The sequence below is a fragment of the Columba livia genome, chromosome Z, assembly GCF_036013475.1.
Source record: "Columba livia isolate bColLiv1 breed racing homer chromosome Z, bColLiv1.pat.W.v2, whole genome shotgun sequence".
Lineage (NCBI taxonomy): Eukaryota > Metazoa > Chordata > Aves > Columbiformes > Columbidae > Columba > Columba livia.
Window position 1 is genome coordinate 42,610,838 of NC_088642.1, and position 17,309 is coordinate 42,628,146.

The 17,309-nt window shown below is 43.5% G+C and overlaps 1 protein-coding gene across 1 annotated transcript; it reads left to right on the plus strand.

Annotated features, from left to right (window-relative positions):
* Window positions 1–1,483: 1,483 nt before the first annotated feature.
* Window positions 1,484–11,461, plus strand: TRIM14 (tripartite motif containing 14). Its single transcript, XM_013367694.3, has 6 exons — window positions 1,484–1,996; window positions 4,618–4,701; window positions 5,578–5,811; window positions 6,885–7,047; window positions 8,196–8,294; window positions 10,051–11,461. The coding sequence occupies exons 1-6, from the start codon at window positions 1,814–1,816 to the stop codon at window positions 10,260–10,262; spliced, it is 975 nt and encodes a 324-aa protein (XP_013223148.2). The 5' UTR covers window positions 1,484–1,813; the 3' UTR covers window positions 10,263–11,461.
* The last annotated feature ends 5,848 nt before the right edge of the window (window positions 11,462–17,309 follow it).

Consider the following 17,309-nt stretch of genomic DNA (forward strand, 5'->3'; position numbering starts at 1 on the left):
GCATGAAATAGTAGGTTTCATTTTGCTTCATTGCCTATGTTAGTTTGCATACTCCAGTGGACCCTTCCCTCAAGGCTGGGTAAACTGGTTCTATGAACTTGGAGTGGAATGTATGCAGATGAGCCATACCATCAGTAACACTGTAGAATGAAAGGATTCCTGCTTCATAATCCAGAAAAATACCAATGCAATCAGGATCATCTTCTGTCGGGATAGGGATTCTCTCCCCCTTGTGAAATGCCCAGTATTCAAGATCAAACTTCTTAAGGCACAAAGATGCTCTATTCCAGCCCAGTTGACAGGCTTCAGAGTCTCCTTTCCTACCAATGGAAGGGTAGGCTAAGGCTGCGTCAATCCACCATCCTGCTCCAGCAAGAAGTAGGTCAACTTCCCAGTAGTTTGACAAAGTTGTTCCCCAGCCTGTTGGTATCCAGTCTTAGTTGTTGCAGAATTACTTTGTGGGCTGGATAAGCCCAGAGGCCTGTCTTTGTGCTGGTACATTTCTGCAGCATGTCGCTGTCCCTCAGAAGAGTGACCCTGCCTGCCACTACCATTCCTCATCACTTGCTCCACCCTGTCCTGGTTTGTAATAAAAGCAAAGTTGCTGAGGGCATATTCCAACCTATTGCAGTGGTTATTGGTAAGAATTAGGGGAGCACATAGAGAAGATGAGGCCACAACTCTCCTTGGAGGGCACGGTGAAACAACATGGCACAAATTGTAATGAGGAAAGTGTTTATTTGACCCTAGGAAAAGTTTACACCGTGAGGATGGCCAGACACTGGAACACGGTCCCAAAGAGGTTGTGAAATCTGAATTTTTTACTCATTTTACAGCAGGCCCTGGTGTTTTTCTGCACGTGGAGGTGAGAGCAAATGATCTCCAGATATCCGTAAAAATCCTTGTAATACCATAACTCTAGCATGGAGTCATAAAAAAACACTTCTGGATAAATTATTTCTATATCCGTGATTATCTCAGCAGCTCTTTGGGAGGCACGAAATTCTACCTGCTTTCAGTGGTACTGCTCTTGCTTCTCAACACTCCACATCCTCATGTATTAAGACATACGGTGATGACTGATGCTCAGACTTACCATCAAAATGCCTATTTTAAAATCTCTTCCTCTTTTTTCACCTTTTTTTTTTTTTTTTTTTTGGTCAGTATTCTGGATTACTTTTGTTCACAGAAACAAGCAGATTACAAAAACCCTTCTGAATTTGCTTGACTGTTAGAGAAGAGTTTTGGCCCAAGAAAGGAAGTATGCAATCTCTGTAAGAGTGAGCATTTTATTTTGACTTCTATAAATGAGACATTACACAGGAAAAAAAAAATATAATTGAAAAACATCAAAGGAATACCGTGAAGACAAATTGTTCCTTTATTGCATCGGATTAAGTGCTTTGCTTAGCTATAAAATTGAGGGCATTCCTCATTGACGCAGCCAAAATTCCACAGAACAGTCCATTTTCCAGACCATGTACCAGACGGAGGCAGCTGCCTGTCCGTTCAGCTCCCGCAGCACTGGTTCTGCCCCTCCCATGCGCACCTGGAGTCGGGTGTAGTTCTTGCCAACACCTACTGCCGGGCCCGGAGCGCTGAATCAGGGCATAACCCACCGCTGTCGCCGTGGGGCTCAGCGTCGGATCCGCTCCACTGCCCGCCCTCTCGGAAGCGGCACGACGAGGCCGTGAGCCATGGGCACCACTTCCCCTGCGCGCCCGCGGGCCATACGCATCTCGCTGCTCCAGGCGCAGCCACCGCTTGCCTTTCGGAGCTCGCCATCCCCGCCCGACTCACAGCCGGCACCACCATGAAGCAGGAGAAACCGCGGTCCCTGGCCCCGAGGGCACGGGTTTGTGGCGTCCACGCGGGGCGGACACTGGAGTGGTTTTACGAGGACTGCGGCTGCTGCGTCTGCGCCCTCTGCCGGACCCTGGGTCCCCACCGCGGACATGGCATCCACCTGATGACCCACGGCGTCCGCCACAACCAGGTAAGCGCCGCGAACGGGCAACGGACGGTTTTCCCGACGGATGCCCGGCCTGGTCCGGTCTGGCCCGGTCTGTGCCTCCTGCGAAGCCTTGGGCGTCCGGGGCTGCCGAATCTTGCTGCGGGTTTGCCGCGGCGTGGACATTTTCTGCTATACCAACTGCAGCAGAGTGGGGAGATGGGACTGGGGTATATCCAGGAGCTGGAGGGGGAGGCGGCACGAGACACGGAGCAAAGATCTTCCTGTTTTGTTTGTGTCCTTTGCCGGTTTCTTCCTCACTTCTGGGACTTGTACAGTGGGGTTTTCTTTTGCCAGGGTGAAATGGTGGCAGCTGTATTAGTGATCTAGGCAAAGTATCTTCATCCTTGCTTTGCTTGCCTTACAAGCAGCTTGAGGAGCTCAGGTTTTGTTGTCACATCAATTTTGTAGGCTGTACTGCCTAGCAGAACAAAGTTTCTTTGCTTTGACAAGATGACTTTGTAAATCCCACATGGACAGGGGTCAGTATGCTGTCACCGCACAGGGACATGTGCATGAGAAGGAGAGAGTTATCCAGTCACACTCCAAGCGCACATGTAACAGGAGTGTAAATCAAGGGTCAATGGGGAGGTGACATTGACTGTCAGTCACATGCAGCAGGACCGAGCATGTTCTCTATTAACTCCCTGGGGATGCGGTGTATGGGTGGTTGTGAGTTAACCTCTTTAGGCAGGAAAGCTGCCTGCTTACTCCGTCTCACTTGCCCAGTGGGACAGGGGAAGAGGAAAGGAAGACTAAAACCAAGAAAGCTCAGGGGCTGAGATAAAAATAGTTTAATAAACAAAAGTGGAAGAGGAGAGAAAGTGAACAACACGAGTGATGCAGAGGTAGTCACTCACCACCTTCCGTATGTACACGAATGCCCAACCAGGTCCTGAACAAAAGATGTCCAGGTGTTCAACCCACTGAAACCCCCTCCTCTCTGTTTTGTTGCTGAGCATGATGTTATATGGCATGGAATATCTCTTTGGTTAGTTTGGGTCATCTCTCTGCTTCTGTCCCCTCCTAACATTTTATGCACTCACAGTGTAGTCACATCTAAAACACGTACAAACTGCTATGAGGAAAATTAACTCCATCCCAGCCACAGCCAGGGTTCTTCCCTAAGTTTTTTTATTCATCACAGTCCATAGAGGTGTCCGTGAAGCAGCCCCAGGAGGCTTTGCAAGCTTGCCCAATACTTCCCGCTCGTGCTCTGTTTTACTCCAAGGAGCCTGCCAGGAGGCTTGCTGAGGTCTGCATGCTGTGGTGCTAACTTTGGGAGGCTTTAAAAAGTAGTAACACAGAGGTCTGATGTTCAGGAGCTTTTTTTTTTTTTCATTCATTCATTCATTCATTCATTCTTCCTTTCTTTCTTTCTTTCTTTCTTTCTTTCTTTCTTTCTTTCTTTCTTTTTTTTTCCTTTTTTTTTTCTTTTTTTTTTTTTTTTTCCTTTCGCAATTTCAGAGAGCTTCCTCCCACTGCTTCTTTGGTATTTTGGAGCAGTGTTACAAGGAAGTTTCCTAATTCCCACAGATTGTGTGCAGATGCACAAGTCACGCTAAATTTCTCTGGCACTTCATTGCATTTTATGTTAGAAAGCAGTGCAAGGGCAGAGGGGAGTATACTAGGCCACAAGCAAACAGCAGCACAAGAGAAGGACCATTGAAGAAGTCAGAGCAACTCAGAGCAATGTTCCTGCATGCTGGTGTGCAGCATCCAGCTCCTTTTGCCACTGGAAACTTAACTACAGTGTTTGCATTCCCTTCGCTGGTACAGTGTGTAGATGCAGGTATTGTACTATGGCAACCTGATTTGAGCCAGAATAAAGTGCACAAAGTGACACGGCTCTGGAGCTAGCTTATCTGATATTTACTGAAAGCATCTGTTATAATACTGGTGCAATGAGAGCATGGAACAGCATTGCTTGAATCTTTTATGGTACTAATGACAGAAATGCACCACCAAATGCACCAAGACTGTTCAACCTGCTGGACAGAGGACAGCCAATCTCAGAGGGCAGCAGGTGGGAAGTTGTGGGGCTAGACACAACAGAACATTAACTGTGCTGTGCTGCTCAGTGTATCTCAGGGCACACCACAGGTATCACATATACTATGATTACCAGCCAAGATAATAATATTGCAGGCATTCAGACTACAGCATCAGTGTAGTCATAGTGGAGTATTTCCCATTACTATGTTGTACACTGGGAAGCAGCCTGAATATTCACTGGATCAGCCTCCAGCTGATCCTCTCAATAGAAGTACTTGTCTAGCTGCCCTTCAGCTGCTTAATGCATGAGAATGTAGTCTTGAAATGCACAGTGCCATAGATTTAAATATGAAAATGTTTTTTTCACCATAGGTTTCCCTATTCCTTATGAAGGTGGTATTAATTTGCACAACTCTCTGAATCTTATCAGTGAAACGGCCAGGAGCAGGTGAAATGTTGACATCTTTATGTTTCCTCACTAGTGTTTTAGTAAGCCTCATAAACTGAGTGCTTCAGTGACATACTCCCCTATATGGAAAGCAAGTTAGATAATGATTTCTGTTTTTTACAAATGATGTTATGAAACAATATTGTATTTTGTTGCTGTGTAGGAACTGATGGCATTATATTTGAAGGATCTAGAAGAAAGAAAAGAGCAAGAAGCTGGAATAGAGCAGGCTGCTAATGATCTGAAGGTAAAGTGTGGTTTCCTTCTCCACTACATGGTCATTTTCCAAGGACAGACATTTTGCTTTCTCTGTAGCTATTCAAAGACCCAGGCATCTGCTGCTTCTCAGGAAAACAAAGTATTCCTTGTATCTGTCAAAACATACTACCATCAAAGTGAGAGAAGAGGGAAAGAGTCTCCAAAGGCTTGGCCCTGACTCCCTGATCAGACAGACATCTCTGGAAGAACAATGTTGAAATTTTTGTGCAGAGGAATAGTAAATCGCCACAGCTATTCTGGCTTCACTTGCACTGAGCTACATTATTGAATAGTCTGACTTCAGAGTTAAGTAAATGCAAGAACAGTTTTATTGATTCTGTCTTATAGAATGGAAATGTGTGTGAAGCTCCACCTCATTTATAGAACATGAAATGGCTTTTGCCTCAAGGTGCATTTCTAAGCATCTCTGTTACAGAAATGTCAGTAACAGTTGGAGGGGACTCTGTAGAGGTTTGGGACATTGTGGTTTGATGTCAGTTTGGTTTGGAGGCTTTATTTTCCTAGCAGCTCTCTTCTCCTAGCTTGCTTTAAAGATGAGCAAAGTGTTGCTACCAAAGGACCAGGTCTGCTGCTTGTAGCAGTTAGTACCTGGTGCTGTTACATTCCAGCTGAAAACAGTGTTTTCTGCATAAACAATAATCTTGGAATCTGCCCTCAAGCTTTTCCATCCTGCACATCAGCAGGTAAATCATGGCTGCACTCCCTTAACACCCCCTTCTCCAGAAGATGAAGCAAATCAGTAAAATTCAACTGAGATGTAACGTTGAAAGCCAGGGAGAGACATTCCTGAACTGTTTATGGTTTGTTGAGTATGAGCGGGGGTATTCTTCTCCTTTATCCATAGATGCATGCCATTATGAGCAAAAGGCAGCTATCAGGCAAACTGGTTGAGCTACAATTACTACTTCAGGAAGAGGAAAGTCTGGCAAAAAACTTAATTGATGAAAAAACTTGGCAAGTCCTTGAAGCACACGATCAGCAGTTGCAGTCCTGTCAACAAAAGTTTACAGCCCTGGAGACATTCTCATGTAGAATCAGACAAATACAACAGCACAGTGATCCTGTTCAGTTGCTGGAGGTGGTAGTGTACGGTCTCTTTCTACCTCCTACCCTCATAGTTCCTGGTAAATTGCTCTAGAGGTCTCCTTTGTAAATCCTTGTGTATGTAAGCAGCATCATTCTAACTGCTTTTTAATAATTTTGTTGGTATTTTGGTGAACTAGTTTGGCTCCTGATTTTTGAGCTGTCAGGTGTTCCTGCTGTTACATTGATTCCAGCTTTGTATAAAATTCATGTTAATTTTAAGCATATATGGAACAGAATTATGTTTGTCTCTTAATCTTGAAGAAAAACAGTGTAGCAGTTCTTTCCTTGTGCAGGGTAATATGAAGGTCTGAGGAAAGGCAGCCATTTTGGGAAGCTTAGGAGGAAGGCTACATTGTTGCATTTATTTAATTGCAAGAGATCCTAGTCACACTCAGCAATAGCCATCATTTTACTGGAGGGGACAGTGTTTTTCTTTTTGCCTGTAGATAGATGTCTCTTTCCTAATGATCTTCACTTTCCTTGGGAAGGGTGTGTTGTCATGTGCTTATACCCTGACACAAGCCAAAGGATGCCATTCTTCATGAGAAGGCCTATGGTGTGTTTCTACATCCTTGAAACTTAGCAAACTTGAGAGTTTGCATTGTCATGAGTGATAAGGCCCTACCATTCTGCTGTGTGTGCTAGCAACACACCTCTACATGGGAAGCTGCTCTTCATGGTTTTGGAGAGACTTTATGTGGAAGAGGTTGGATTTTACTCTTTGGATTGCTTTAAAAACTTTGTGGTTTAATTTTGCCATTGTTAGCATTCTCACAAAGGGTCCTAGCCAAGTTAAGCTCATTCCCATCTTGGACTGTCTTGGAAGGCCCTGTTTAAACCATAACTGCTGGGTTCTCAATCTGTGGGGTAGTCCTTTGCTCCACTATAAGGAGAAGCTAATGAGCAGGCTAATAGGCAGACTGAACACAGCAAGATTTGCCCATTATGGCCCACATGTTTACCTCTAGTGATGGAGCCGTCCTTGCACTGCGGTGTGTGGGAGCTGGAAGAATCCATTAATGTCAGTGTCTTTACTAATTGGAGAATTTGACTTTCTCCTCTCAGCAATACAAAGAAATTGAGAAGGGAATGTGGGAGACCAGGCATCTGTTAGAACAGTGGCATCCACTACCTTTCTCATTTGAGCACATATTGAACCATTATAAACATTTCATGACAATCCTTCAGTCCATTCTACAGAAACCACTAGAAGACCAGCTTAAAAAAGGTGCCTTGAGAAGTGCTGTAAATTTTGTTTTCTCCTGCTTTTCTTTTAAATAAAATGTGGTGTGTAAGTAAGAGCAGGACTTTCTACCATGAGTAGAAACATGGGTTTCTCTTTCAACTCTGAAGATGGCCTTTTGTGCCTTAAAGTTTGTCTGATGCTTTTTTCTAGCTCTATCAGTTATTTCAATACAGCTTTCTTCTTTTTGCAAAGCTTATCATGCTTATATCCCTAGACCATAACACCTACACAATGTAGCTGGTCTCTCCTTTCAGACACTGTTGGGTGTAAGTGCTGTGGCAGGACATCTGCCAGGCATAGAACATCACATACCTGTCAAATTCGGAAGCTTTTCCATATTGATGTACCTGGTGATCTTTCTCTCTCAGGCATTCTGAAAAAATATCTGGGTTTTGGTACTTTAAAGGTGGGTTAACATGATCTGCTTGGATCTCCTTTTAGCTTTGACCCGATATTTTATCCTTAAGTGACCTTTGGCAGGATTAAGACAAAGAGTTTATTATTGGGGGACAGCCACAAAGCCAAATAAAGGTGGAGGGGACCCTGCCACGGCAACACTGGTCATTGCATTTCACCCAGATACCTTTTAATAATCCCTTTTCTAAGAGTTGCCACCACGAACAGTATAGCAGTGTGCTGGGAAAATAGTCAGACGAGCTCTGAAAGGCAGCTGCAGGATGTGTGGAGAACTGCCAGGCAATACTGTGCATGTGCTCTGTAGCCAGCATTTGCAGTTGTCTTCTGCTGCCTGACTTTGTTCTCATCTGATAGAGGGGTGCTTTTTGAGGTATGAGAGTTGCTTACTTGGGGTTGTGCTCGATTGTGTAATTCCTTGGCAACAGTGGGATCCAGCATCTCCCTGCTATCCAAAGAGCACGAAGTTCAAAAGCATACAGAGCGAGTAGTGTTTCCCCAGTAAAACTAATACAGTTTGTTCCATGAAGTTGGAAAATAGAATGTAACAGAATTAACTTCTCCAGGATTTTGGTGGATTTGACAGTGAAGAGGCAAAACTCAAATACCCTGTCCAGCAAAATTGCCCATGGTGTTTTACCTTTAAAATCTTGACAGTATAGCCATGTTCTTCCACTGACAGACTCCCTAAACTGTCCATTTTCATCTCTGCCCAGGTGCTTTCAGTGGCCTTAATGCCACTGCAAAGAAGGAGCCTGGAACAGTGTTGAAAACCATGTCTCCTGTTGATCGATTTTTTTTCATAAAACATAAGTGTCATTGAACAAAATTTGGAAGTACTTTGAACACTTATGGCTCAGTCACTGAGAGAGTCAATTAATGTGTATTGCCACTGTCTTAAAACAGTATCTTAAAAGGGTTCTGATGTTTACAGCGTTTGCAAGGATCAAGTGCTTGGCGCTGCCTGAAAGTCATTACCCTTTTCCATACCTCGGGTTGGGAAATAAATTTTACTTTCTGACTGTGAAATTTTGCTCCTTTGTTTTTATTCAGATCAAGACTTTTCTATTTTCCACATCATTGTGGTCTTTTGTTAATTACATGTCCATCATGTAATGTCTTAAAGGTCAATCTTTCCTCTGGTTTTGGCAGGAAAGATGTACAATGAATTGTTTCATCTCTCTTGTGGGAAGCTGATGGACATTTCCTGCGGTCTGCTGCAGACGAGGGCTGTAGCTGTTTCATTGAAAAAGGAATTTACTCACTCTGAAAAGCAGCTTTAGGATATTATTTATACTTATCATTTGGCATGTAAAGCATCTACACTTCAAAGTTTATCTAGACTAAGATTAAAATAATATTCAGTCCAAACCTGCTATGAACAGGGTGAAATAGGACTCAAGCAGTGTTTGTTGCAAGTATGCTGCTGTTCATTTCTCATCTGGATGTATCCTTATACTTTGTTTCCTTCATTAACATGAAAAGATAGATGTGCTCATTATTTGGAATAATTTTAAGTTTACGTTTTATCACCAGTACTCTAGGAAGTGCTCTAATTCATAACAATGTATGTTCTTTTAGCGACCCAACTCTGACATCGTTTTTCTCAGGCTTGACAAAAAGAGTTAAGGGGATTATTTAAGGATTCCAGATCCCATTTTCAAAGGGAGTATCTTGGTTATTTTTAGAACATGAAATCAGAAAACACATGCTAACACAGTAAATTATTGAGATAGAGGATAAAATCAAAACTTTTGTGAGACATGCAGCAAAACAGTATGGAAGTTGTAGGACAGTGTCTTCAGAGAAAAATCTCTTAAAAATCTTCTAGCTTTTTGACCTACACTATGTGATTGTGTCATTTCAAACTTGTTTAATTTGATTATTGATTTTTTTTTCCTGTCTTTGTGATTTCCAGTCTCACAACAGCTACTTTGTGGATTAAGTATTCTAAGCTGCTGCTGAATAAGATGGTGGTTTCTAAGGTGTAGTTTCAGACTACGATTTTATTTTCTGAATGTCAAGTTAGGAGATGTGCTATAAATCCTCTGGGAGCTGGTAAGCTGTTCCTTTGCAATGTACATGATGCTGCTGCTCAGAGCTGTGGTGCTCTGAGAAGGAGCTGAGAAACAGACTCCTGGTGCATCTTCAGATGGGATTTAAGCAGAATGTGATCTCGCAACCTAAGAGTCCGCTAAGCGCTTTCTGAAACCCCTAGGCTGTAATCCCACTGGAAGCCTCCAGTTATTCTGCATAAAGCAGAAGCTTGCACTGTTTGTTCCCTAACCTAGCTGTATTCTCATTTATGAGAATTTCATCTTCTCATTTATGAACCATGCATATAATGACATATATTTGTCTTTTGACCTGCTTTAAAGCCTGTACAACTTTAAAGCATGGGTGCATACGAATAGCATAGTGCTTCTCATTAAAAATGTCAGACTTTTCCTTTCAAAACTGCAGGTTTCAAGACATTGTCAGCTGTGGGATCCTTTTCAAGTTTTTTGTAACTTGGACTTCTTTCAAGAGTCATGATAAATGTAATAAGTATGTTTATGGTTTTGACTGCAGATGCAAGATCACCAGCCTGGGAATATGATAGCATTCATCCAGGGCTGAAATTGTCTGATGACCGTCTTGTAGTAAGCTGTAACTGGAGGAGAATATTTTACCCTTGTTGTCCCCAGAGATTTGATAAATTATGGCAAGTGCTAAGCAGAGATGCATTCCTCTCTGGGAGGATAAGAATATTAAAGCACAATGGGCCAAGTATCAGTCTCTGAGGAATGGCACCAGTATCCAGCTACCACCTGGACTTCATACATTTAAGGACAGCACTCAGTGCATAGCAGTCCAGGCAGTTTTCCATCCACTTTCTAGTCTATCTAGCCAAAAAACATCACTGCTTTGTCTGTAAAGACATTATTGAGGCTTGTGACTTGCAGTGTTAAAATTTGCAGGTTTTTGGTACCTAAGGCATTATTTCTCATTTTACATGGGACTTTGCAAATGATCTTATTGAGCTAGACTCTCTGGGCTTTTTAGTGGTTTTGTTTAGTTGAGAGAGTTATAATAAAACTTAAATGTTTGTGTAAACACTAGTGGACAGTCAGGTGTTGAAGTAGTTCACTAAAATCAGATGTGCTTTCACCCCAGTACATTACTGTCTAACACTGTGGGAAAATGCTGCTGCACTGTAGCTGTGAGATGCCAGAAGAGCAGGAGAAACCCTGCACTTCGCATGCAACTCTCCAGCTGGTAACTAAGCCTCACACAGCTGCTCACTCACTCCACACATGGTAGGATGGGGGAAGAGATTCAGAAAGGTAAAAGTGAAAACACTTGTGTGTTAAGATAAAGGTAGTCTAATAAACAAAGCAAAAGCCACTCATGCAAGCAAAGCAAAACAAGGAATTAATTCATTACTTCCCATCGGCAGGCAGGTGTTCAGCCATCTCCAGGAAAACATCATGCATAAAAGTTACTTGAGATGACAAACACCATCACTCCAAATATCCCACCCTAACATTCAATTTAAACTTCCTCTGGCGCAACTTGAGGCCATTTCCTCTTGTCTTGTCACGTGCTACATGGGAGAAGAGACCAACACTCTCCATGCTACAGCCTCCTTTCCGGTAGTTGCAGACAGCAATAAGGTCTTACCTCAGCCTCCTTTTCTCCAGGCTAAACAGCCCCCGTTTCCTTAGCTGTTCCTCATAAAACTTGTGCTCCACACCCCTCACCAGTTTTGTTGCTGTTCTCCAGTGGTGGTGATTCAACCACTTCCCTGGACAGCCACTTCCAGTGCTACACATCTCATTCCATGAAGAAATTTTTCCTACCATTGAATCTGAACCTTTCCTGGCACAACTTGAGGCCATTTCCTCATGTTCTATCTCTTGCTACTTGGGAAGGGACCAACACCTCCATGCTACAATGTCCTTTCAGGTAGCTGTAGACAGCGACAAGGTCTTCCCTCAGCCTCCTCTGGGCTAAACAGCCCCAGTTCCCTCAGCCGCTCCTTATATGACTTGTTTTCCAGACCCTTCACCATCTTTGTTGCCCCTCCTCTGAACTCTCTCCAGCACCTCAATGTTGTTCTAGTAGTGAGGGGCCCAAAACTGAACACAGTATTCAAGGTGGGGCCTCATCAGCATCAAGTACAGGGTGATGATGAATCCCTAGTCCTGCTGGCCACACTATTCCTGATACAAGCTGAGATGCTGTTAGCCTTTTTGGCCACCTGGCCACACTGCTGGCTCATGTTCAGCCAGCTGTCAGTCAAGACCCCCAGATCTCTCTCTGCCAGGCAGCTTTTCAGCCACTCTTTCCAGAGCCTGTAGCACTGCCTGGGGTTGTTGTGACCCAAGTGCGGGACCCAGCACTTGGCCTTGTTGAACATCATACTGTCCAGCAGATAAAGACTCCCACACAACTTGGTGTCATCTGCAAACAGGTGCACTCAATCCCCTCATCCAGATCATTGATAAAGAGATTAAACAGAACTGGCTCCAATACTGAGCCCTGGGAAACATCACTCCCGACTCACCGCCAACTGGATTTGACCCCATTCACCACAACTCTTTGGAACATTCTGTGATTCTGTGACCTAGTCATCCAGCCATTTTTTTACCCACCAAAGAGTGTGCTTGTTTAAGCTATGAGCTGCCACTTTCTCCAGAAGCATGCTGTGGAAAACAGTGTGAAAGGCTTTAGTAAAGTCTAGGTACACAACATCCACAGCCTTTCACTCATTCCCTAAGTAGGTCACCTTGTCACAGAAGGAGATCCGGTTGGTCAAACAGGACCAGCGTTTCATAAACCCAAGCCGATTCGGCCTGATCATTTGGTTGTCCTATATGTGCTGTGTGATGGCACTCAGGATGATCTATTCCATGACTTTCCTGGCACCAATGTCAGACTGACAGACCTGTAATTCCCCAGATCCTCCTTCTGGCCCTTCTTGTAGATGGGTATCATATTTGCCAACTTACAGTCATCTGGGACCTCTCTGGTTAGGCCAGGACTGCTGATAAATAATTGAAAGAGCCTTGGTAAGCACCTCTGCCAGCTCTCTCAGTACCCTGGGGTGTATGTCATCTGGCCCCATAGACTTGTGGGTGTCAAAGTGGTGTAGCAGGTCACCAGCTGTTTCCCCTTGGATTATCTGGGCTTCATTCTGCACCCCATTCCTGCCTTCTGGATCAGGGGGCTGGGTACCTGGAGCACAACTGGTCTAACTATTAAAGACTGAAGCAAAGAAGGCATTTAATACCTCAGGCTTTTCCTCATCCTTTGTGACTGTGTTTCCCCCTGCATCCACTAACGGATGAAGATTCTCCTTAGCCCTCCTTCTATTGCTATTGTATTTATAGAAACATTTCTTGTTGCCTTTTACAGCAGTAGCCAGGCACAGCTCTAGTTGAGCTTTGGCCCTTTTAACTTTATGATTGCATAACTTCATGACATCCTTTTAGTCCTTTTGAGTAGCCTGCCCCTTCTTCCAAAGGTTATAAACTCTCCTTTTATTCCTGAGTTTCAGCCAAAGCTCTCTGTTCAGCCAGGCTGGTCTTCTTCCCCCCCAGCTTGTCTTTCAGCACATGGGGATAGCCTGGTCCTGCAGCTTTAAGATTTCCTTCTTGAAGAACGAAAAGTATTCCTGGACTCCTTTGCCTTTCATCACTGCCTCCCAAGGGACTCTGCCAACCAGACTTCTGAACAGGTCAAAGTCTGCCCTATGGAAGTGTGAAGCAGCAGTTCTGCTGATCCTCCTCCTTCTCCAAGAGTAGAAAACTCGATCGTTTCATGGTTGTTACGCTCAAGGTGACTTTCAACCATCACATAACTCATGAGTTCTTCTGTTTCCAAACACCAGGTCCAGTGGGGCACCTTCTGTAGGTGGCTCACTGACCAGCTGTGTCAGGTAGTTGTCTTCCACACACTCCAGGAGGTGCGTTTCAGGATGCTTGCACAGTGCAGCTCTAGCTCAGAAATACAAACTGTGTGCTCTTGTTCCTCTAAGGTCAGCAAGATAAAAAACAACAGCTACATTTTTTACACAAAGTAAACAAGCTGGACTTGAAGCAAACATGAAGAAACACACTAGGTACTACACACAGTGCTCAAGATGAAAATACATTCTCCCATGGCTGCTCTTATGACACTGAGCCACAACATGGCCCACATAGACCTGGAATTGCTCAGAGGATACTCCTTTCGCAGGAAGGAGAAGATTCGCTTATGCATTTTGTTTTAAGCTCCAGACAGGAGTCATGGAGATGGCTCAGCTCAAGCAGATTTCTTGTGGTTTGATTAAGAAAGCTAGGAAGAGGCAGCAAATTCCTATGTAAGCACAGAGTCTGGATATGCAGCTGGGAGAGGTATTGCCACTTAGGGCTAGGAAATGTAGAATTTCTGTTTGGCATTGTTACCTACGCATCTCACATGCCCACTCTATCTTGTATGACTTTGTTTTTCTCTTTCTTTTCACTTATTATTTGGCTTCAGCCACAGATTCTTTCTGCAACATGTTCTGTTTGCTACAGATGACCCTGTAACCAACAGTAAGAAGATCGTTACTTTTTTCCAAATTATCTTTTCCCATCTACCTCTATTTATGGCATAATTCTGATTTCACTTTTTATTTTTTTTACTTTGTTTTTTCACCGGGTGTTAACGCATCTGTTGCATCAACAACACTGCTCTAGAACAGCCCAGCAAAGTTAGCACTGAAATCCACCTGCATTCACTAGGAACTCAGCTTTTGTGAAGAATGGGTGTTCTCTGTATCCTCTGTCCTTTGCTTATCCATGATATTCTACTGTTTTATCAGTTCTTTGCATACTGCTAATTGCAGAGCAATTGCCTGAGTAACAGATGGTTTTATTCCAGGGGCCAAAGTACAGCTGCTGGAGTTGCTACCCAAAAGGCACATTATACATCTCTGACTAAACTGTGGTAGATAACAAGCCACAGAGCAGATTTTGGGAAGCAGAGTCCAGAAATATTAGCAGGTAGGTAGGTATCATTTACCCATCATCTGAGGTGTAAGGTGTTGTCAAATTCTTGATGTGGGTGCTTTAAGCCAAAGAAAGGAGGATATACTCAAAACTGTGCTTCCCAAAAACCCACCAGCTGCTTGCACATATGAGCAGCAGCAACAAAGGTAAAAGCAACACATACATACAATATCATTCTGTTTTGTTTGGTGCCATTCTAGCAAAACAATTCAAATAGCAGAATTTACCAAATTGTACAGACAAACCAGTTCAGTAATACTGCTAACCCAATACTGCTTTCTCAGGGCCACACCAGCAGACATTATTATGATTCCAGGATGGATTGACAGTGGTGAGTGCTTCTATTTGAGGCTTATTGCTTATTTTCTGCTACAGCATCACCACTTATGAAAGATTTTTTATTTATAATTTCTAGTAAAAAGGCAGAGTAATTACGCAAAATACTAAATCAGTGGTTTGAGAAATCTGCTTCAAAGTTACTAACGCTAGCTGAAACACAGTTATAGTTGTCTATGATATTATTGTATTCATATAATAAAAAAGTATAAATGCAGCTGAATATACCAGTGGGGAAGTTACTGGGATATGTGTGTGCAAACTATTAATGTATCACATATAAGCGTGAGAAGAAAAAAGGGTGAGGTGAGGGAATGGCTGCAAGAAACAGAGGCAGTGTTGGAAACGCTATTGAAAACATCCTATACTTGTTCCTGCTCTCTCTGCCAGACCTCCCAGCAGAAGCCTTACTGGGCTTGGTGAACAGGGTAATCACAAATCTTTCATGTAACTCATGCTGCAGTTAGAAGGTTCACCATGTCTATCAAACATGGTATCTTCTTCCACCACAGTATCTGAAATACCTGTTCAAATTGCTACAGCAAAATGAGCTACCATGAGGCTATCTTTGGCTGGTAGTAAACCTGAAAAAAACTACGATAACTAGAAGCTTGGAGGAAAGTTTTGTATGCTAGTAAGTCAACACAACATGCAAGCAGATATAATAGGTTAACACTGCTTATCTGACACACAACATTTAATACCATCAGCCCCTGCTGTCCCACTTGGGCATCTGCACAGCTGTTCACTTACACTCTTTAAGTGTACCAGGATGGTGCGTTACTTCTCCAAGTTGTCCATCAGCTGTTCATTTCAAAATGAAAATCTGCTAATTTTAGTTCTAAGTACCAGAAACCTGGTGGTACGTGAGTTCTTTCAGAAAGGAAAACAGTACTGTGAGACACAGCCAGTGTAAATGGCACAGTGTAATCCACTGCAAAAGCGAGCACACAAGACTGTGTTAGGCAGAACAAACATTTTTGAACTGATGACTTACATTCTATTTGCATGTTTGAAAAAGCACAGAACTTTGTGAAAACAGTAAATGACAAGGGAATATCCATATGCTGTAAATAAAGCAATCTAAACTTACCAAGCTTAGTAAAGGCTAGAACTGGACAAAAACTATAGCAATGCCACTGCCCCTGAAAAGCCAAGGCCATATTTAACATACATATAACACTAAATAAGGAATAAATAATTACATTTCTCTTAAGCATTCTGTCATTCCTAAACCAGCTGATAAGCACTGTGGGGATGAAAAACATTAATCTGATGCAAGAAGATGCCACAGCTGAAGGTCACATGGTTGCATGTTGCAGCTGAAGGTCACCATGGCATGAGCTGTAGGAGAAGGAGTGTTAAAGCAAATGCACAAGATGGAGAAGCTACAGTTGTGGGTGGCTGAGCTTCAGTGATAAGGAAACTTGGAAGTTCCTGTGACAGGCTTAGAGCCTGTTACCAGCAAGCTCCTGAGAGTAGAGCAGGCCTTCCTGGCAGAGATCATAGAATATCTCAAGCTGGAAGGGACCCACAAGTATCATGGAGTCCAACTGCCTGCTTCTCAGAGGACTACCTGAAACTAAACCATATGACTTAGAGCATTGTCCAGGTGCTCCTTGAACTCTTGACAGTCTTGGTACCATGACCACTTTGCTGGGGAGCTTGTTCTAGTCACTCTCTCAGTGAAGAACGTTGGCTAATCAACGTTGACCCTGGCTAATCAAACTCCTTTTCATTCAGTTTCATCCTTAACTCAGGATGCATTTTTACCACTGTTGGGGCACTGCAAAGTGTAACACATCTTCAGCTGACACACCGCAAATATTATGTCAAAGGTGCACCTCCACCCCTGCTTATTTTCTTTCGAGAAGGAGTGTTAAAGCAAATGCACAAGATGGAGAAGCTACAGTTGTGGCCAGTAGTTGAAAGTAAGACAGGAGAAAAGGACAGACAGGGATGGGGAGCAAGATGAAAGTCACTTAGTTTGTTCAGCTCAGGTAAGGCTGAAGAGGGACCTCATTGCAATTTACAACTTCCTCATGAGGGGCAGCAGATGGGTGAGGTGCTGATCTCCTCTCTCTGGAGACCAGCAACAGGACAGGAAGAAATGGAATGAAGCTACGTCAGAGGAAGTTCAGACTGAACGTCAGGAAAACGTTCTTCACTGAGAGAGTGACTAGAACAAGCTCCCCAGCAAAGTGGTCATGGTACCAAGACTGTCAAGAGTTCAAGGAGCACCTGGACGATGCTCTAAGTCATATGGTTTAGTTTCAGGTAGTCCTCTGAGAAGCAGGCAGTTGGACTCCATGATACTTGTGGGTCCCTTCCAGCTTGAGATATTCTATGGGCCAGGAAGGCCCACTCTACTCTCAGGAGCTTGCTGGTAACAGGCTCTAAGCCTGTCACAGGAACTTCCACGTTTCCTTATCAGTGAAGCTCAGCCACCCAGTACCTTTACCTTCACAAATACTA